The 22,371-nt window shown below is 40.5% G+C and overlaps 2 protein-coding genes across 2 annotated transcripts; both read left to right on the plus strand.

Annotated features, from left to right (window-relative positions):
* The first annotated feature begins 5,673 nt into the window (after positions 1-5,673).
* LOC133034563 (uncharacterized) lies at positions 5,674-6,156 on the plus strand. Its single transcript, XM_061109670.1, has one exon. The coding sequence runs from the start codon at positions 5,674-5,676 to the stop codon at positions 6,154-6,156; it is 483 nt and encodes a 160-aa protein (XP_060965653.1).
* An 11,632-nt stretch (positions 6,157-17,788) lies between these two features.
* Positions 17,789-19,231, plus strand: LOC133035151 (uncharacterized). Its single transcript, XM_061110961.1, has 2 exons — positions 17,789-18,244; positions 18,337-19,231. Exons 1-2 carry the CDS (start codon positions 17,855-17,857, stop codon positions 19,030-19,032), a joined length of 1,086 nt encoding a protein of 361 aa, XP_060966944.1. The 5' UTR covers positions 17,789-17,854; the 3' UTR covers positions 19,033-19,231.
* Positions 19,232-22,371: the final 3,140 nt, after the last annotated feature.

Raw genomic sequence — 22,371 nt, forward strand, 5'->3', positions numbered from 1 at the left:
CACTATCTATTTATAGCATTCCACTAGGGTTAGGTTTGAATTATTTGGCATTAAAATAATGAAAATATCAGTTTAAATTTCCTACAAAAGTGGCCAGCCGTATACAAGTGGATTTGGGCCTCACTTTTTGCAATTTTACAGTTTTATCTTTTCTGCATCTGATTTTCTCAAAAACGCCAATTTTCAAATTCAACCATTTAAATGTCAATTCTAACTATTTAATAACTATAAATAATTATTAAATAACATTGTCATTTATCATATTTATTAATTGAACCATACAAAGTATCATAATTAACAAATATGCCCCTATAAACTCTTTCTTTACAATTTCGCCCTTACTTAGTGAAAAATTCACAAATAGACATAGTCTAATTTGAGAATTATAATTGATTAATCAAAACCAATTACATGAGTCTTACAAGCAGTATTATCTCAACTAGTGCGGGGACCATGGGTCTATATAACCGAGCTTCCAATAAGTAGATCAAGAATTTATTACTAAAATTCACTATCTTATTAATTCTTCGTTGAATCCACGCATAGAACTTAGAATTGCACTCTCAGTTATATAGAATGCTCTATATGTTCCACCATATAGACACATCATTAGTTATCCATTGTTATAATCCTAATGTGATCAATGATCCTCTATATGGAAGATCTACATTGTAAAGGGATTAAATTACCATTACACCCTACAATGTATTTATTCCTTAAAACACTTGACCTCGTATAAATGATATTTCAGCTTATGTGAAATGAGTAATCCACTATTTATGTTCGTTTGGTCAAGCTTGAAGGAGATCATCCTTTGCTTACTATTCGCCAGATAGAAGCTATAGATTCCATGTTTATGATAGCGCTCCCACTCAATTGCACTACCGTGTTCCCAAAATGTACGTATCACCCTGACCTAAAAGTAGGCTTAACTAACAAATCAAAGAACACGAATAGCCTCTCGAGATTGAGCCTAATCATATCAATATTAAGATCATTTGATCTAGGATCAATTAGGCGATATTGACTTGAATAGATATTACGGTAAGTTTAATAAATCTAAGTCAAAGTTCATTATCGGTCCCTTCCGATGCATACTCCATGCATCCAACCTGAGCTTTACTTTAAACAATGCTCTGGAAAGAACATAGCACTTCTCCAAATGCAAGTAAACTCTATTGTAGATTATCATATCAGTAAAACCCTGTGTCTGATAAATCTAGGAAACTTTATTCACATAGTCATGTTTACTTTCCAATGTGTTGACAGCACAATCAACAGGATCAAGTATGTGAAAAGGGTTTTAGATGAATTTACACATTATATACATATAATCATGAAATAAATCATGTGAACCATGCAACATTAAATGTTATTTCTGATCTATATTAATAAGTAAATCTGATTATATTGAAATGAGTTTTATTTAGGGCATAAAACCCAGCAATAGGGGTGGAGAAATAGTTAATAGATATGCAGTTCAAATATCATTCAATTGATTTTTGAATTATATCAAAACTTACCTCCCCAGAAATTTCGATTTGGATATTGATGATTAGTTACTAGTCGTTGCCTAAATCCTTCTATGGTAATACAATTTCAGAATGATGCAATGGTTGTATACTTAATGTAAATCATTACTAGATTCATGGATGACCTAATCAAAATCTTAAGAAAAGCTAGAACTATTAACCATGGTTTGTTAGCTATTCTAAGTGATTAGGGGGTGGACCATCCCATAGTCATTAGATAAGAAAGTGTTTGTTTAAACAAATACTACTTTTCTAAGAAAATGACTAAGTCTGAAAATAAAGTAGCAAATAAAGGAGATATTAATTTTCTTGATTCCAAAAGTGTTCTATCATCTTATTTGACATATGATGATCCCACTGCCTCTGTTGTCTTGTCACAACCGAAGAGGTCAATACCATTTAGTTTTCTAAGACATAATTCACGGTACCTTGTCGTAGTGGGAGAGTTTCTAGGAACTCACCTTCTTATGACTTGGAAGACACTAGTGATTAAAATCCATTGTGAGTTTAAACAAGTAGTGGATTGTCAAGATAAGAAACTAAGAAGAAAAGCCAGTAGAACTATGGTTTAATCCATTCATATGGAGTAACCTAAACTTTTTATTACAAGGACATAAAAGGAAATTTTGTTAATAAATCTATCCAATAGACTTAACAAAACTTCTTATTCCTAGTATCATAGGTTTGAGTTTATCTAAACCTATGGCTTGTGGTATACCTGGTAATTACTTACTCTAATGCAAGCAACTTACTTTAGTAAGATGCTGAAGCATTTTCTTAATAATGGCAATCTATAGAAGCTTCTTGACTTCTAGGCATAGATTTTATTTATCTAAGGAAAAGTATCAACTATTCCAGAAAAGATAAAGCCATGAAAGAATTTCTTATATCAACAGTGAGAGGTCTCAGATATGCTTTAGTATGCCTTAAACCAGACACCTGGTGTTGAGTGGGAGTAATGAGTAGATATCAGATTAATCCAGGAGAGGAACATTGGAAGACAATCAAGTAAATCTTAAGATTAAGAAGAGGAACTATATGTTAGTCAATAAGAGTGTGTTTAAAACTCTTAGACTACACCACATCAGAATTCGAGATTTGCCTTTGTGCTAGAAAATCTTTCTGATAAGATGGTGATTACTCTGGGGGTAGAATAGTGATTTAGGAGAAGTGTAAAAACCTATCTGAAGTCTCTAGGTCTACTAGAAAAGGACTGAATGTTAAAGTTGCAGGAAAGGTACTTATTCAGTCTAAGGAAAGTTTTATACATTTTTGGCACCATTCCAAATTGCCTAAACTACTAGTGTTATTTCCTGATTAACCAAAAGTAGTTGCTAAAAGTATAGAATCCAGTATCCCAAAAAGAGTAGACATATAGAGAGGAATTTCACATTATCAATGATTTTGTGATTAAGGAAGAGTAATGGTGGAGAAAAGGTTGTGTTTAATTCAACTTTTCAGATCCTATTACGAGGAGTTTACTACTACTACACTTGATTTGTATATCAAGGTGTTGAGATTATTTGAAATGCACTTTTTGTTTTATATTAGTGCAAGTGGGAGTTTGTTGGGTTTTATGCCCTAAATAAAACTCATTTCAATATAATCAGATTTACTTATTAATACAGATCAGAAATAACATTTAATGTTGCACGGTTCACATGATTTATTTCATGATTATATGTATATAATGTATGAATTCATCTGAAACCCTTTTCACATACTTGATCCTGTTTATTGTGTTCTCAACATATTGGAAAGTAAACATGACTATGTGAAGAAAGTTTCCTAGATTTATCAAACATAGGGTTTTACTGATATGATAATCTACAACAGAGTTTACTTGCGTTTGGAGAAATGCTATGTTCTTTCCAGAGCATTGGTTAAAGTAAAGCTCAGGTTGGATGAATGGAGTATGCATCGGAAGGGACCGATATTGAACTTTGACTTAGATTTATTAAACTTACCGTAATATCTATTCAAGTCAATATCGCCTAGTTGATCCTAGATCAAATGATCTTAATCCTGTTATGATTAGGCTCAATCTCAGGAGGCTATTCGTGTTCTTTGATTTGTTAGTTAAGCCTACTTTTGGGTCAGGGTGATACGTACATTTTGGGAACACGGTAGTGCAATTGAGTGGGAGCGCTAACATAAACATGGAATCTATAGCTTCTATCTGGCGAATAGTAAGTAAAGGATGATCTCCTTCGAGCTTGACCAAACGAAAATAAATGGTGGAATACTCATTTCACATAAGCTGAAATATCATTTATACGGGGTTAAGTGTTTTAAGGATTAAATACATTGTAGGGTGTAACGGTAATCTAATCCCTTTACAGTGTAGATCATTCATATAGAGGATCATTGATCAAATTAGGATTATAACAATGGATAACTAATGATGTGTCTATATGGTGGAACATATAGAGCATTCTATATACTGAGAGTGCAATTCTAAGTTCTATGCGTGGATTCAACGAAGAATTAATAAGTCAGTGAATTTAGGTTATAAATTTTTGATCTGCTTATTGGAAGCTCGGTTATATAGACCCATGGTCCCCCTACTAGTTGAGATAATATTGCTTGTAAGACTCATGTAATTGATTTTGATTAATCAATTATAATTCTCAATTTAGACTATGTCTATTTGTGAATTTTTCACTAAGTAAGGGCGAAATTGTAAAGAAAGAGTTTATAGGGGCATATTTGTTAATTATGATACTTTGTATGGTTCAATTAATAAATATGATAAATGACAATATTATTTAATAATTATTTATAGTTATTAAATAGTTAGAATTGGCATTTAAATAGTTGAATTAGAAAATTGGCATTTTTGAGAAAATCAGATGCAGAAAAGATAAAACTGCAAAATTGCAAAAAGTGAGGCCCAAATCCATACTGTATAGGGTCGGGCACTTTTGTAGGGTTTTACCTCTGATATTTTCATTATTTTAATGCCAAATAATTCAAACCTAACCCTAGTGGAATGCTATAAATAGATAGTGAAGGCTTCATGAAATTTACACTTAACTTTCACACTTTTCATTCAGAAAAAACCTGAGCCTCTCTCTCTCTATCTGGCCGCCCACTCCCTCTCTCTCTTCTTCCTTGAGATTTCGAAATACTTAGTGATTATAGTAGTGCCCACACACAGCAAGTGATACCTCAATCATAGTGAGGAAGATCGTGAAGAAAGACATTCAACAAGAAGGAGTTTCAGCACTAAAGAAGGAGAGAAAGAGATCCAGGTTCAGATATTGATAATGCTCTACTACAGAAAGGAATCAAGGGCTAGATATCTGAGCGGAAGGAGTCATATTTTTCCGCTGCACCCAATGTAAGGTTTGTAATACTTTATATGTGTTTATTTTATCGTTTTAGAAAGTTCATATTTAGGGTGTTAATCAACATACTTGTGAGTAGATCTAAGATCCTGGTAAAATAATTTCCAACACATACCACCAGAATTTAAAAGGCAACAATTGAAGAAATTCTACTCTGAGGTCAAACACTACTATTGGGAGGAGCCTATCCTCTATAAGCATTGTGCGGATCAGATTATCAGAAGATGTGTGTCGGAGGAGGAAATGTTCTCTATTTTAAATCATTGCCATAGCTTGCAATGCGGTGGACATTTTAGTGGGAACCGTACTGCTGCTAAGGTCTTACAAAGTGGATTCATTTGGCCCACTTTATTTAAAGATGCTCACCAATTTGTTCAAGCATGTAATCGGTGTCAACGAACTAGAAATATTTCAAGAAGATGCCTTTGACTGGAATTCTGGAAGTGGAACTTTTCGATGTGTGGGGCATTGATTTCATGGGACCTTTCCCGTCATCATACAGTAACACATACATATTGTTGGCTGTGGATTATGTCTCCAAATGGGTTGAAGCAGCAACACATCTGAATGATGGTAAAACTGTGTTAAACTTTCTTCAGAAGAATATTTTCACCCGATTTGGAACACCAAGAGCAATTATAAGCGATGAAGGAAGTCATTTCTGCAACAAGCAATTTGAAGCTTTACTTGCATGATATGGAGTTTGTCACAAAACAACACTTCCTTATCATCCTCAGAGTAATGGCCAAACAAAAATTTCCAACAGGGAGATTAAATTGATTCTGGAGAAGATGGTTCAGCGTTCAAGAGAGAAATGGGCTAAAAAGCTGGATGATGCATTATGGGCCTACAGGACAGCATTCAAAACACCAATAGGAATGTCTCCCTATAGGTTAGTATATGGTAAAGCTTGTCATCTACCAGTCGAATTAGAGCACAAGGCATTCTGGGCTATGAAAACATTGAATATGGACTTGGCAACAGCAGGAGAAAAGAGGCTGCTACAACTTAATGAGATGGATGAGTTTCGCAACGAGGCTTATGAAAATGCCAAGATTTATAAAGAGATAACTAAGAAATGGCATCACGGAGGCTTAATCAGAAAAGACTTTCAACCCGAGCAACAAGTCTTACTCTTTAATTCCAGGTTGAAATTATTTTCGAGTAAGCTAAAGTCAAGATGGTCGGGTCCATTCACGGTGGTCAAAGCATTCCCATATGGAGCTGTGGAACTCAAAGGTGAAAGCCCAGACACTTTTAAGGTTAATGGGTAGCGGTTAAAGCTTTACTTTGGAGGTCATTTTGACCAAGCCAAGTCCGCCATGATTCTGGCGCCTCTTTGAAGAAATCAGTCAACGTCCGGCTATATGACTAAAAAGACAGCGCTATTGGAAGGCAACCCAAGACTTAATGGTGTTTTTAGTTGAACTGTTTCATTATATTTCTTGTTTTTTTTTTGTTGATTTGTGTTCATTAAATTTGTAAACTGGGTATTGGTTTTATGTTTGTATAGAAAATAAAATAAAATAATTTTTCTGGGCAATCGTTTCAAAGGCCGCGGTGAGCCCAACCTCAACCGCGGCCATAAGTCGAATGGCAGAGAGCAGGTTTTTTAAAGACTTCCTCGCCGCGGCAAGCCCAACTTCAGCCGCGGCCATAAGTCGAATGGCAGAGAGCAGTTTTTTTTAACCTCGTCTCGCAGCGGCGAGAATGCCCAGACGGGTTTAAAAGGGGCATTACGATTTCTTTAAAAATCAAAACCCCCTTTCTCAACCCTAAACTACTCCTCCGAAACCTCATCCACCATAACCAAATTTCTTCAATCTCATCTCACCAAAACCCTTTTTCTTCCATTCTTTTCATAATCATTCATCCCCAATCACTCTAAAATACTTTTTCTCTCATCAAACATTCTTTTCCTTTCCAAAACCATATCCAAATCCCTAAACTTCACCCAAATTCAAAAATTTCACTATTCATCATCATCTACCTCAAGAGCTTCAAGGTTTTCTTCAATGGAGGTAGAGTGAAGGAGATTCTCATTGAGGTAAACAATTTCTTATAACTATCTATGCAATTGTTAATAGATAATTTTGATTTTTGGAGGATCTTGTGAAATTGGTGTGAATTTTTTTGGAATATTGTTTGAGAAATTACTGTGGAGAGTTGTATGTGAATAACATTGTGAAATTTGTGATTGGGTTTTCACCCGGAAAGTGGAATTTTAAGGGGAGATGCTGTCAAAATTTTCTTGAATGTTTTGGTGTTAGAGATTTTGAGCAAGAATGGGTCCTAAAAGAGCAAGAGTGAATGAAAGAGGGGGAGCTTCTTCATCTAACCCACCTAGGTCATCGGGCCATTCAAATGTTGATAGGGCTAGATTTGTGAGTGCCGAGGCACAAGAGCGCTTTCTACAACTCAAGGATAGGCCATTCATAGAAGATAGGGGCATGGAAATTGGTGACCTTAGACACCCTAGAATTGGCATTCCTTCTATATTTGAGCCCATTAGAGAGCAAGTAATCAATAGGGGTTGGACAAAATTTGTGGATATTACTGAAGGAATAACCAAACTCTAGCTCTAGAATTCTTTGCCAATAGGCCAGAAAGAGAGGGTGAAAAAGTAAAAGTTAAGGGTGTTAAAGTGCAGTTTTCCACAACAGCTATCCATGTCGTATATGACTTGCCAACCTTCACCTGGGAGGAGCAACCACTGAAAAAGCTTATTCAAGAAAAGAGGTTGAATTATGATGAAATAGCTGAAACTTTAGGTTACCCAGGTCTTAGGTTTCATGAATACAATGGAGAACCTTACCAGTTGTATAGGTGTGAATTAAACCCGGTGGCCAAGGCATGGCTATATTTCGTGAGTGCTAGGCTGGTACCCTATAAGCACTACTCTGATGCTCAAATAGACATGCTGAAATTCGTCTATGCCATCATGAAGGGCTTCAACCTAAATGTGGGGGATATAATTAAACAGAGTATTGATACTATGGTTAAAGGATCTTGTGGGGGTGGACTCGGGCTTGCTGACATTATCACCACTTTGTGTGAGGCGCATGGAGTACTACAATACTCCTATGATACAAAGGATGCACCACAACGCAGTATTGACATGGCCACGATGTTTAGATTTAAACCACCACATCCCCATGGTCAACCGCCTACTCGAAGAGATCCTCCTGCGGAACAACAAGAAGAGTGTAAAGAAAATGTATCGCAACGTATCGCTTGGCCTCTCGACCCAGCCATGCAATACACGAATGATCAACCGAATTATCTTATTCAGGAGAACATGCACATGCAGAATTATATGGCGCAAAGGAGCATTTTTTATGAGAATCAAGTGCAACAATTAAATTCGCTGATCACAAGAATGAATGTCGGAGTTGAAGAGCTCGATTACTTGGTGATGCTGCCCCGCTTCAATCCTTATGACCAGCCACCTCCACCAAACCCCTTCTGATGGGGCTCAAGTAAGTCTCTCTCAACTGCAATTTTCTTTTCTCACATTAGGGACAATGTGTATCTTTAGTTAGGGGGGAGAGATTTAATTTTTTTTTTCAGTTTTTCGGTTTATGTTTTTCATTTTTTTGGTTACTCTTTGTTATTGTTAGTGTCATGTGTTGATAACTGAGCTGGAATATTAATGGAACTACTGTTGCTTACTTGTACAATGGATTGGAATGTTAGCCGTGTGCTTGAGTCATGAACTCTTTGAATTGATTTGGATGTCTTGTAAAAAGTTTGTTCATTTAGATGTAAAGCATTGACTTTTGAATAGTATCACTTTTATTCTACTTGGATTGTGGAATGTTTGCTTGACATGGAATAGAACTTGTGTGACATACTCTCTTGAAGTGAAATCCTTGACGATTTTTTCTTGGAAAATGATTTAGGCAAATTTTCTTTGGACCGATTGAGCCTTTCGAGCTTACCTGAAAAGTTTTGTCCTTAGTTTACCCAAAGTTGAGCTTTAGCCTGTTTCAAAATTCTCACCACTTAATTGAGTTTAATTTGTTATCTTTAACTACTTTCATTCTCAATGTACCTTATTATGCCATAAGCTTTTAATCAAGTTTTTTTTTTTTTGGGGGGGGGGGGGGAGGAAGAGTTTTTAAGTGGGAAATATTTTGAAAGTAAGAGATTGAAAAAAATTGTTATGTGAAGTGCCTTTACTATTAAAAGAAAAGAAAAAAAAAGAAGAAAAAAAACACAAAGTAATAAATGTGATAAATTCTTCTTGAAAAAAATGTGAACAATGAGGTAGGCACATAAAAGAGGAAAATTTAATCTCTTACCAGTTTCTTTGGGATAAAAGTATGGATAATTGTGGGTGCTTGTTCGGTATAATTTTCTTATGGTATAATGTAGCCTAAATGACTTCTCATCTACCCGTTTTACCTGAGCCATGATATTGTAACCGAAAAAGACCTTTTGATTCCGAGCAAGAATTGTTAACCTTAGTGGAGAGAGGTATGTCATTCAAGCTTATTGAACATGGGTTGGTGGAATGTCGGAGAGTGTAGAACGGTTGTGATATGAGTGTCAAAAGAGGTGTTTTGTGTCTATATGAATTGCTTACTTCTAACCTGTGCATCCAAGTTAATTCTTAGAGTTATTGAGTTGAAATTCAGGTTATTGAATTGCTTGAAGTTGTGCATGTGGTAGTGGTAGTTCAACCATTGGAAGGTTCAGTTATCTAATGCATCGTTTTATTTCTGTTTTAGTTTTAGTTTTAGCTTTACTCGAGGGCGAGTAAAGATTCAGTTTGGGGGAATTCGCTAGGCTATTTCTAGCCTATGTTCTGGATCGTTATTATGTTTGCTTTTCGATGTTTTAGGATAGAATTACGCTTGTTTTCTATGTTTTCAGGTTTCTCGAAGCTATGGAAGCCCCGGGTTACAAAAGTGCAATAAAAGACGAGTGGAGCCAAGAAAAACGCAAAGTTGATGCTTGGACCACTTGTGGCCGCGGCGAGCCTGACCATGGTCGCGACCATAACTCGAGAACAAGAGACCAATTTTGAGGGATTCAGTAGCTGCGGCGAGAGGTTTCACCGCCGTGGCCACATCATCAGTCGCCGCGGCGAAGGAAGCCATGGCCGAGGCGAGAGCCCGTACAAGCGAGGCTAATTTCGTTTTTTGAACCCTGAAAATGAGAAATAAAAAGAAAATTGTGATTGTAAATGAGGGGAAGCGATTTTGAGACCTAAAACGCAGTGGAGAGCAGCTAGAGGAGCAAAGTGAAGATCTAGAGTCATTCCACCAACAGTTTCTTTCTCTCTTCCTTTTTAATTTCATTATGTTGAATTCTGTTTTAGGAATGGTTATGGATTTGAACATGAGCTAATCTTCCATTTAGGGAAGATGATGAATGTTTGTTAAAGTTTGCCCTAGTTAATGTTAATTGCCATTCATGTTCACTTTGATTGTGTATTATCCTTATTTGTGTTATTTCCATGTTAAAGCTTGATCACCTTCTGCATGTCTATGATCTCAATTCAAAATCTAAAAAGTGAGAATTGAGAATGCTAAAATTTGGATAACCTAAGTTTTTGTAGAACGAAGGTATTTACATGACTTTTGTGACTTTTTGGGATTATAGCTTAATGCAGATTTTAGGCAATTCTAATTAAGAGATTAATTAGAGAGTAGGAGATCTAGAACCTAGAAGATCTAAAAAGAGCTAGGGTAATTTGAATAATCTGTCATTCACAACAAGAACTGGAATAGTAATTAGGCATTAACAATTGGGTAAACCTATCAACAGGATTCTCTTCCCTATCTTCTCATTTCTGATTAATTTTTATTGTCTCTTTTAGCTTCTTGAATTTTTATTCGATTATTGAACTGGAAAAAAATATTGATTTGCCAAATAGAAACATAGATTTAATCTAGTGGTACTCAGTCCAATTCCTTGTGGTTCGACCTCACCTGTGTGAGCTTACTACTTGATTACGTACACTTGCGTATTATTTACAAAATTCGTGACAATTTCCCAGAAATCAAACACTTAACCAAAAAAGTTCTACCCTAGCATGCAAATGAACAGTAAAGACACAAAATATCCAGGAAACTTACATGAAGGTTGAGAACTGGGAGTTGGTGTTGATCGACGGTAAAATGTGGATTGGCAACGATGGAGGAATAGCAGTAGGAAATCTATTGTTTTTGAAATTTTTTCTCAAAGGTGTTCTTGTGGAGAAATGGTGAAGTGGTGAAAGTAACCAAATGAAGGAGAAAGGCTTGCTTTTATAGGCCAGAACGGGTGCAAAGCAGGTGTGATCAGGCGTCATCGTACGGTGGGAATCGCAATCGATTCGCATTCTGCAGATCCAACGGTTGGGATAAATGCTCATCAGGGCGGTTAAAAATACTAGAGTACTTTTCTGACACCGATTAAATGCTCTGGATCATTAATGGACGGAAACGAATCGTTGCCTGCGAAAGGCAATAAATTTTAATGATGACTATCATAAATGCAGCCCACGTGCCTAAAGCACGTGCCAGGAAATCGATGAGTCACCCGGAGGCACCAAACAAGCCTCGTTTACTCTACACCAAACAAGGCTTGGGGGTAAATGTTTCCCTTAATTTTTCCCAAAATACGTGGACCTGTATAAAGATGACACGTGGAGCTGAGAGGCCCAGCTCCGAAAGAAATCAACTAAGTCTTTGGCAACAGAGGAGTATCGATGAGAAGATAACTCCCAGAGAAGATCTGAGGAGGATCCACGTACTCCAGGAGACCAGAGCAATGCTAAGGCATCTCCGGGAGGTACTGAACTCTATTTGAACAGTCACCTCGCATTTAATGTCGCATGGGAGAAAACGTATTGGAACTACCATAAGCAATATGGCTGACGGCGTAACCCCTCTTTTGCAGTTATTACGCTGTGATTAATAAGGCTAGTGATGGCTACTTTATGAGGGATCACATCAATCAAGAAGGGATAAAAGATTATATCCACCTAACTCCTAAGATACCTACGTATAGGTCATGTATTTCCTATTTGGTATCTGCTAGGAATATGTGCCCCTACTGAACCTGCACAGAAAGACAAGTGATTCAGTTCTAGGGATTCTCCCAGAAAAACACTATAAATACCCCACAAATACACTAAAACAAGGGTCGAGAATTCTGGGTTCATAGGAATCAAAGGGAGAAAATAAGAGAGAGATTCACCAAGAACATTCTCTGTAATAAATACTCTCATAAATAACAAAGACTCGTGGACTAAGGCTCGTTAATGCCCCAACCACGTAAAAATTACATGCATTAAACTTTCTACAGCTTTCTTATATATATTATTTAATTGGTTGCCGAAAACCTCAGTCAACACTCTCAAAAAATTAAAAAAATATGAAGAAAAAATTTAGAAAGCCACATAGACTCTTATGTGTTTTCTTTTATATTAATATATAGATATTACCTATTAAGGTTACAAAGTCTTATATTAGTAATGTATAAAATATATAAATTATTCTACTCATTATCAATTAAATTTTAGGCTAATTAGGATTTTTACTCCCCGAACTTTGACATGTACCAAATCATGCCCCATGAAATTTTAAGGTCGTTAAAAATGCTCCTTGAACTATTGGGATTGTTGAATTTAAGGACTTTTGTCTAATTTTAGTAAAAAAAAGTCTAACACGGATGAAAGTTTAGGAGGCATGATTTATTATATGTCAAAGTTCGAGGGGTATGATTTGGTAGATATCAAAGTCTGGGGAGCATGATTTAGTACATAAACAATAACTGAAATAGTAAAATTGAATAAAATTAAACAAAAGTCCTTAAATCTAACAATCTCAATAGTTCAGGGGGAATTTTTAACGGCCAGAAAAGTTCAGGGGGCATGATTTGGTACATGTTAAAGTTTGGGTGGTAAAAATACTAATAAGCCTTTGAAAAATAATTAAGCTACTAAGACTAACTTAGTTGTGAGGGAGGGATGGGAAAAAGGGAGAGGTCATGGGTTCGAACTCAAGACCCTTAAGCTATAAATTGACTGTAAAATACTATTACGCTACACTCAGAAAAAAAAAATGCGTGAGTTGTTTTTTTATCGTATTTTATTTTATTTCTCTCCATCGATCTATTGTGCTCTTCTAGAAAATTATTTTCATTTCATGAAAATTTTTATTTTTATAGTTTGTATTTTTTTTTTTGGCAAGGTTTACAAAAATATATATTTTTTTTTTTTAAAAATTATTTTGTGGAAAAAATTAAAAGAAAAAAATTAAAAAAATATGAGAAAAATAATTTAAGATAACTAACGAGGTAACCAATTACCTCCTTAAGGTAACCGGTTATCTTATACTATTTTTCCATATTTTATAAAAAAAAAAAAATTGTTGAAATTTTTCCATTAAAAGAATTTTTTTGAAAAAAAAAAAAAAAAAGTAGATTTTTGCACAAATTTCATGAAAACCCCATAAAAATTGTAATTTTTTGCACATCATAAATTGATGACTTGTGTGACTCTCAACTTTGTACTTTAATGAGTCTATGTCACTGCAATGAGCTTTGTACATATAATTACTAAAAGATTAATTATGATTTTTACCTTAAATTTTGATATACATTAGATTATGTCTTCTAAACTTTTTAGACAATTAAAAATTTCTTTTGAACTATTAAGATTGTTAGATTTAAGGATTTTTGTCTAATTTTACTAATAAAAGCTTAATGTAGATGAAAATTTACAGGTATAATTTAGTAAATGTTAAAATTCGAGAGTACGATTTAATATATGAACAATCACCACATTAGTAAAATTAAACGAAATTAAATAGAATTCCTTAAATCAACAATTTTAATAACTCGAAAAAAAATTTAACAGACTAAAAAGTTTAAGGACAAAAATTAGTCTTAGTGAGAACAAAAACAAATGCTAACTAAAATAATGTATTTGAGAGATGATAATCACATCTATTTGGTACATTTGTTATTTTTGTGAAATCTTACTTCTATCATTCATCTTTGAAATGTAATTATTACCTGAATAATTCTCAAATTTTACATGAATATATATAGGCAAGTTGAATAATTGTTAAATATTTTTAAGCATATCAACATTTCTATCTCTTATAAATTATAAATCTAACTGTTGACCGAGGTTTTCGGCAACTAGTAAAATATGAATGTAATGATGAGCTGTAAGAAAGCGAGATGAAGACTTTTTACGTGGTTGGGGCGTTAATGAGCCTTAGTCCACGAGCCACTGCTATTTATGGATATCTTTAATACAAATTTTACACTTAGGAGAATGTTTCTCTCTTTAATACAAAGAATGTTCTTGGTGAGTTTTTTCTCTTCTTGCTCTTTAGCAACCAAGATTCCCCGACCCCATTAAATGAGCTTTGAGGGGGTATTTATAGTGTTTTGGTGGGGTAATCCCTAGAATTGTTCTTACATATGTGTCTGTAAGTATCCATAAAGTTGGGCATTTCCGATGAATATACCATGGGTGATGCATGGTCAAATCCCTAGGTGCTGTAGGGTTTTTATGGAGAATGTCCTTTTTGTCTTATGATTGACGTGACTCTTCGCAGAGTAGCCGTCGCTAGACTTAAATGATCATTCTTGTAGCCCATTCTTGTTTGGGGGTTGTCTTGCGTCGAGACTTTATTGCGTGTTACAGTCCCAACACGCTTCCTCCCATGCAGCATTAAATGCGACTTGATTTCTCGGGAGAGACCTGACACCTCCCGGAGTGCCTTCAAGCTATGCTCGCTTCCGGGAGTACCTTGTACTCCGGGTACATCTTCCGGGACCCATGCGAATAGCGCTTCCTGGTGTCATAAAAAGACTTAGCAGTTCTTCTCAAGTAATTTGGTCCACGTGTCCCCTCTTGACTGGTCCACGTATATTGGGCGATTTTAGGAGCAACATTTACCCCCCAAGCCTTGTTTACTTAATAAAAATAAACCAAGGCTTGTTCAAGTGTCTCCAGTTGACTCCTCATTTCCCTAGCTCGAGCCTCGAGCGCGTGGGGGCACATTAAATGATGTTATTTAATGCGACAATATGCTTGTTCGCAGGAATGTTTCCAGCCGCCTCCTCGGTCTTATGATACGTCTTGGGGGCGCGTGAAGGTGTGTCTAATAATGGCATTAAATGCAGTGATTCACTTTTGCAGAGGTCGATTCGTTTCACGCCCCATGATTGATGCGGCGCATTGATGGTGTCAGGCGGATACTCAAACGTTTGCACCGCCTTAATGGTAGATTGATCTAGCCCGTTGATCTTTTGGGAATTCGAATCGTGCGTTTCCCCTGCCGTACGATTGGTAGGTGAACACGCCTGTTCCTCATGCACTTTTGCCTATAAAAGCCAACACCTTTCCTTCATTTCGGTTACTTTCCATTCCTTACCATTTTTGCTTGAATTTCTCAGAGAGAAAATTCCTCGAAGTAGCACAAACTGCCCTAACACTTAAACACTTCCTGTAATTTCCCAGTGTTTGGTTTTGCCAGTGCTTCTCAACTCTCGCTCAATCATACCTAGTACCCCCAGTTCAACAATCAACTGTAAGTTTTTTGCATCTTTAGATAATAACATGCTTACATTTATTTTGTTTGTTTTCTGGGTTCGCACTTAGAGATTTCTGGAGTGTGGGTGTTTGAGTTCTTCGAGTTCTGCTTTACGTTTTACCGTATTAGTTGTAGAGTCGCCACTGTCATGCCTCTGTCGTAGGCGTACAGTTTTGTTTGAAGAAGGCCGTGTATCCTTCGTTTAGCAATTGCTTAGGGCATAGGAAGACTTTTCTTTTCCTTTTTGCAAAACCACTTTTACTGCGATTTTACTGCACCCGACACTTGTTCAGGGATTCTCTTTTGAGTTTCCCAGGTGACACGTGTCCGGAGGGGGCCTCTTTCCAGCGGTTAGGGGACCCCCACTCCCTTTTTTTCTGATTTAGGGTTTGGTATGGAGCCTAACTGCTGGGTTTTTTTTTTTTATTTCTTTTGTTTTTCTCAGAGCACAACATGTCTGCTTCTGGCTCGAAGTCTTCGAAGAAGAAGGGGAAAAACATTGCCACCCTGGAGGAGGTTTCTCTGGGACCTGTTGCCCAGGAAGGGTACAAGTCCCGCGCCACCGGTTGGGAAGCGGCCGAGCTTCGATCGACCCTGACCTGCCCTCACCAGCTGGAGAACATCATTAATGTGGCTGGAATCAAACCCTCTACCTCAGGGACCTTCCACCGGCCTCCCCGTGACTCGGAGACGCCCAACCTCAACTATGATGGCTTCGGGGCTTGGAGTCAGACCCATCTGATGGCCGGTGCAATGCTCCCGCTCCAGGATTATTTTGTTAATTTTCTTGTATTTGTCGGCCTTGCGCCATACCAACTTATTCCTCAAGCTTACCGCCTGCTCTCAGGCTTATTTATTTTTTACTCCGCGCGCGGCTGGGGGTCTCCCAGCCCGGCGGAGATTTTGTATTTTTATGAACTTGTATCCGTCCCCAAGAAAGGGGACAAACTTAAGGACGGTTTTTATGGGTTCCGGATCCACCCTGCTAATGAAGGGGTGGTTCCGTATAATAGGCAGACTCATGTTAAGGAGTACCGCCACCGATTTTTCTTCTCCTCCGGTTTTAGGGCCGTGGACCATCCGGAGCTTCTCACGGAGTGGGTGCGGATCCCACCTTACCAGCGGACGCTCACCACTCAGGCTTTCCTTCGAAGGGCCCAAGCCTTCGCCTCCTACGACCATGCCGATCTTGACGTCGGGGGCCTGGTCACCACGGAGAATTGCAGGAAGGCTAAACTTATCCTTTCTCACCAATCCGTGGATGACTCCAACCTCTCCAAGGTTATCTGCCCTAACGTGAGGGCGCCTTGCCGGCGGAGAAGGCCTTCCGGGATGAGCTCATTGCCACGGCAGAGAAGAAGTACCAAGATTATCTCTACCGGAAGGCCCAGGAGAAGGCGTATTCTAGTGCCCAGGCTGCCTCTGGGAGAGGGCTTCGCGTGGGGAGCCCGGTGGTGCGGAGGAGCCAAGCCATTGGCGGGAAGTCCGAGGCAAAATTTTTTGACAAGATTCTTCAAGAAGAGATTGGAGGTCCTTCCGCCGGGGGACCCCTTCGTCTTGAAGGTTCTTCTGAGAACCAGACTTCCCGGCCTCAGCCTTCAGTCCCCGAACCAAACTCGGGTGCTCCCGGTGCTAGCACTTCTGGTGCTGGTGGTAAGTCTCCTTTGATAATTCAGTATGTCCCTTCCGTTGATGAATATACCAGTCGTAGGCCCATAGGGTTCGACGAGCGTCTCCGTAGGTTTAAGATGCCGTCGACCCGGTGGGGGGATCATTTGAAGGAATTTTATTTTACAAACTTAGGAGATTACCTAGGTCGGTCCCGGATGGGCCCCGGCCCTCCGGAACCTATTCCCTTAGGTCCGTCGGCTTACATAGCGTCCAGCTGGTTTCGGCCCTCGGACAGTTATCTTGGAGATGATGCTGCCAGCATTAAAGTTCGGGACTTTGCTAGGGCCGAATTAGGGAGTCCGGGTAGGAGTAGTTTATTTGCTGCACCTTTTTGTAAGCAGTTTCTCACGAGCCTCTAACACTTGCTTATTTTATTGGAACAGGTACCTCCATGGATGCCATCCTGGAACAGCTTGCCGGGGTCCATACTCCGGTGGCTCCTCCGGCTTTCACCCCCTCTCCCCCGGCCCCTTCCTTGAAGATTTCTTCCGGCGCTCCTCCCGAAACCATCGACTTAGTGGATGACGAGGAGGTGCTTCCGGGAGAAGGCCAGGGGAAAGGGTGGGACTTCTCGGAGGAAGCCGCTGAGGGTGCTGGAGAGCCTCAAGCCCTTCCAGTGGTAGCAGAGGAGGACGAGGAGCCTGAAGTGGCTCTGATTCGCAAGCGTAAGGGCAAGATGGTTGCCCAGGACGAGCCGAAGAGGCCTCGGAGGGCCGACACTCCCGCTCATGGCCTAGACGGCGGGGTTTCTCCGATGGAGGAAAATCCTGCTCCTCCTCACATTGATCTTACCCCGGTCCCGGGGGATGAGGTGAGGCAAGAGCTTCGCATAGCTAAACACAACTATGCTATGGATGAGTACTCCCGGGGGTACGCTGAGGTGGAGGCCCTTAGGAGGATTCTGCGGGCCGAGGTTGAGGCGAGTATCAATCATCCGGACTATCATGATCCGTGGAACCTCAACCTGGACCCTCTAACGGACTGGTTCCGTCCCCTCCTAGGGCCCACTTTGGCTCCCTTTGCCGCGGAAATGACCGGTGAGTTCGCTTCTCAGCTTACACGCTGTGCGCCCAAACGGTTCGCCACCTGCGCTTCTCTGAACTCCATCTTCCAGGTCCAGGACCTCAGCCATTCCCTCACAGTGGTAAGTACTTCGCAATTTCTTGCATTTCCTTTTTTGTTGTTTGCCTTTTGTTTTCTTTGAGAAATTTTTTCTTATACCCCGTTATGGTTCAGCTTGCTGCTGAGGCGGGTCGCCTCTCCAGGAATATCATAAACCACGGCTTCGCTCTGTCCGACTTTGGGGACATGAATGACGTCCGGAAGGTCCTCCAGGATCTCACGGCGGAGAGGCAGATCTATCAAGAGGCTGCCGAGCGCCAGGAAGCAGCGGCCAAGGCCAAGGAAGAGAAAGCCAAGGCCAGGGAGGAGGAGGCCATCCGGAGGGAGGCTCAGGCGGAGGACATGATCCAGGCCGAGGCCCAGCGGAGAGGCAGGATGGAGGCCCATCATCAGGAGGAGCTAAGGGCTCAAACCGAGGCTGCCGAGAAGGCTAGGCGAGATCTTCGGGAGGCCAGGGAGGCTTTGGACGAAATGGCCGCCAAGGTGAGGTCTCTAGAGGAGACTCACCAGTCGGATATCGAATCCAAGGCCGCTCTGGCTGCGGAGTTGAAGGAGCTTCGGGACTACAAAGATCAGTCTATCAGGAAGGCCAAGAGGGCCGAGCTCCTTTCTCCCGTCTCCTGTGCCCGGTGCCCGAAGCGCTTTGATGATGGTGTCTACATGGCTTGGGCCACCAATGATCAGAGTATCAAGCTTTCCTTTTATCCCAAACCCGAGGACATGATTGCCAAATTTCGGGAAAAGAAGAAGAGGCTTGATGCTGAGCTTGAGGCACGGATCGGACCTCGTCTTCCGCCGCGGGCTGACTGAGCTGCCATATTATTGACCCAGATTGTACCCGTTCTCTTTATAACTCTTTTTTTTTTCTTTGTCTATACTTGCTGCTGCCTTAGAACAATTTACATACAGGCGGCAGCTTTTATTTGAAGGGGAGACAATTTAAGGCCTGTCCCCGGGCCATTTATATGTGTATGACCTAACCTTCGGGCTAGGATATTTTTTTTATTTATATATATGTGCGATCTTTTTTCACACTTTATATATTTCAACCTGTCCTTTGGCTCAGGGTTTCATACTTACGCTCTTTATTTTTGCGCATGTTTTTGACCTGCCCTTTGGGTCAGGATATTTTACTTAGCTTGACCTGCCCTTTGGGTCAGGATATTTTACTTAGCTTGACCTGCCCTTTGGGTCAGGATATTTTACTTAGCTTGTTTTTGTTTGTCCGTGCGGTATACCCTAGTACCCCCCTGAGTGGCATAGAAACTTTGTTTTTAAGGCACTCAGCTTTATTTAATATAGAGGAGGCATACATTTGGACGGTACAAACCCTTTGAACAAAAGCTAAGTTTAATTCGCTACTGGTAATATTTTCTGAGGTGATCGGCATTCCAGGCTCTTGGGACAGTAGTTCCGTCCATTCTTTTCAGTTTGTAAGTGCCAGAACCGATTTCGTCCTCGATTTCATATGGTCCTTCCCAATTTGGTCCAAGTACCCCCACTCCGGGTTCTTGGGTGGCTGGGAAGACCCTTCTTAGGACCATGTCACCAATAGCGAATTTTCTGTTTTTAACCTTGGAGTTAAAATACTTGGTCACCTTCTTTTGATAAGCGGCCATCCGTATTTGGGACTCATCCCGGAGTTCTTCGACTTGATCCAGAGCTTCTTGGAGCAGGGCCTGATTAGTGGCCGGATCGTAGGTCGTTCTCCTGTGGGATGGGAATAATGTTTCCACCGGGACCATTGCTTCACAACCGTATGCCATTGAGAACGGCGAGTGACCGGTTGTGGTTCTGGGGGTCGTCCGGTAGGCCCACAATACCCTTGGCAATTCTTCAGGCCAGTTATTTTTACAAGCCAGCAACTTCTTTTTCAAGGTGACCTTTAGGATTTTATTGACTGCCTCCGCCTGGCCGTTTGTTTGAGGCCGGGCTACCGCTGAGAAGCTTTTCACTACTCCGTGTTTGTTGCAGAAGTCAGTAAATTCCTCGCAATCAAATTGCTTTCCATTGTCTGAGACTATTTTGTGAGGTAAGCCGTATCGACACACTATGTTTTTGATAACAAAGTCCAACGCCTTCTTAGCGGTTATTGTCTTCATAGGCTCAGCCTCTGTCCACTTGGTGAAGTAGTCTACTGCTACTATTGCATACTTTACTCCTCCTTTTCCCGTAGGTAGAGACCCGATGAGATCTATGCCCCAGACCGCGAAGGGCCAGGGGCTTGTCATCAGCGTGATCTCATTTGGAGGAGCTCTCGGTATGTTCGCGTACCTTTGGCACGAGTCACACTTTTGGACATAGTCTATACAATCTTTTTTCATTGTTGGCCAGAAGTATCCCTGCCTCAATATTTTCTTTGAGAGGCTGGGTCCTCCCGTATGATCTCCACAGAACCCTTCGTGGACCTCCAGCATGATTTGTCTAGCTTCAGGGTCCGATACACACCTTAAATAAGGCATGCTGAGTCCTCTTCGGTAGAGAATTTGATCCATCATTACATAACGATGAGCCTGATACTGAATCTTTCGAGACAGTGCCCTCTCTTGGGGCAACTCACCTGTGGTTATGTATTTTATGATGGGGACCATCCAGCTGGGTTCTTGCCCAACCGTTTGTGTGGTCTCTCTTATTTTGATGCTTGGCTCTGCCAAGCGTTCCACTGGTACTACCCCCAGCTCTTCGATCTCACTGTCCGAGGCTAACTTAGCCAGACAGTCCGCGTGAGCGTTCTTTTCTCGGGGGATTCTTTCTATTTTGTAGTCGGTGAACTCGTGGAGCAGTTCTCGGATGCGGCCATCCTTTCGCCGCGGGTTTGGTATTCTCCGGATACTTGGTTTACGACCAGCTGGGAATCGCTGTAGACTTCCACCCTCTTGGCTCCTACAGCTTTAGCCAATTTTAGCCCTGCTATTAGGGCCTCATATTCGGCTTCATTGTTCGAAGCTGTGAAACTGAATCGGAGTGCTGCCTGGAGCCGCAACCCGGTAGGCGATATCATAGCCACTCCGGCTCCTGAACCGTTTTCATTTGAAGCTCCATCCACAAATACTCTCCAAGTGGGGATGGGTGGCTCCGGAGTATTGGCTGTTGCCTCGGCTTCATTACATTCGGTGATGAAGTCCGCCAAGGCTTGGCCTTTTACGGAAATCCGGGGCACGTAATGCAAGTCAAACTGACTCAGTTCCATTGCCCATTTGAGGAGTCTTCCGGAGGCTTCAGGTTTCTGAAGGACTTGCCGGAGTGGATGATTGGTCAAAATTCTGATCGGATGGGCTTGGAAGTATGGTCTCAACTTCCGTGATGCCATCAGGAGGCAGAATACTAGCTTTTCAATGACCGGGTACCTTGTCTCGGCCCCTATCATGCGTTTACTAACATAGTACACGGGGTGCTGAATCTTTTCTTCCTCCCGGACCAATGCAGCACTGACCGCATGTTCGGAGACGGCCAAGTAAAGGAACAAGTCTTCTCCAAGGACGGGCTTTGATAGGATAGGAGGTTTGGCCATATGGTCTTTTAACCTTTTGAATGCCTCCTCGCATTCGTCCGTCCATTCGAACTTTTGGCATTTCTTCAGTATGTTGAAGAAGGGTATGCACTTGTCCGTGGATCGTGAGATAAAACGGCTCAATGCGGCCACCTTTCCGGTCAAACTTTGCACGTCCTTATGTTTCTTGGGGGATGGCATGTCCAAGAGAGCTTGGATTTTCTCCGGGTTTGCCTCGATCCCCCTCTGGCTGACTATGAAGCCCAGGAATTTTCCCGACTTGACCCCGAAGGTACACTTCTTCGGATTGAGCTTCATGCCGTATCTCCGGACGACTTCGAAACATTCTTCTAAGTCGTTTGCATGGCTATTGCATGCTTTGGATTTGACGAGCATGTCGTCTACATATACTTCCATGTTTCGTCCCAGGAGGCTTTTAAACATCCGGTTAACCATTCTTTGATAGGTTGCTCCGGCGTTTTTCAGTCCGAAAGGCATGACTAGGTAACAGTATACCCCCTTATCGGTCCTGAAGCTAGTGCACTCCTGGTCTGCCGTATGCATCTTTATTTGATTGTACCCAGCATAGGCATCCATGAAAGATAGCAGTTTAAATCCGGAGGTGGCGTCCACCATCTGGTCAATCCTGGGCAGCGGAA

Source organism: Cannabis sativa, chromosome 2, assembly GCF_029168945.1.
Source record: "Cannabis sativa cultivar Pink pepper isolate KNU-18-1 chromosome 2, ASM2916894v1, whole genome shotgun sequence".
Taxonomy (NCBI): Eukaryota; Viridiplantae; Streptophyta; class Magnoliopsida; order Rosales; family Cannabaceae; genus Cannabis; species Cannabis sativa.

Excerpts from the sequence above, each read along its gene's own strand:
- LOC133034563 (XM_061109670.1), top strand. The coding sequence starts at position 5,674 with ATGGTTCAGCGTTCAAGAGAGAAATGGGCTAAAAAGCTGGATGATGCA.
- LOC133035151 (XM_061110961.1), top strand. The coding sequence starts at position 17,855 with ATGGAGGAAAATCCTGCTCCTCCTCACATTGATCTTACCCCGGTCCCG. Across the intron at positions 18,245-18,336 it reads TCAGCCATTCCCTCACAGTG|CTTGCTGCTGAGGCGGGTCG; the intron begins GTAAGTACTTCG and ends GTTATGGTTCAG.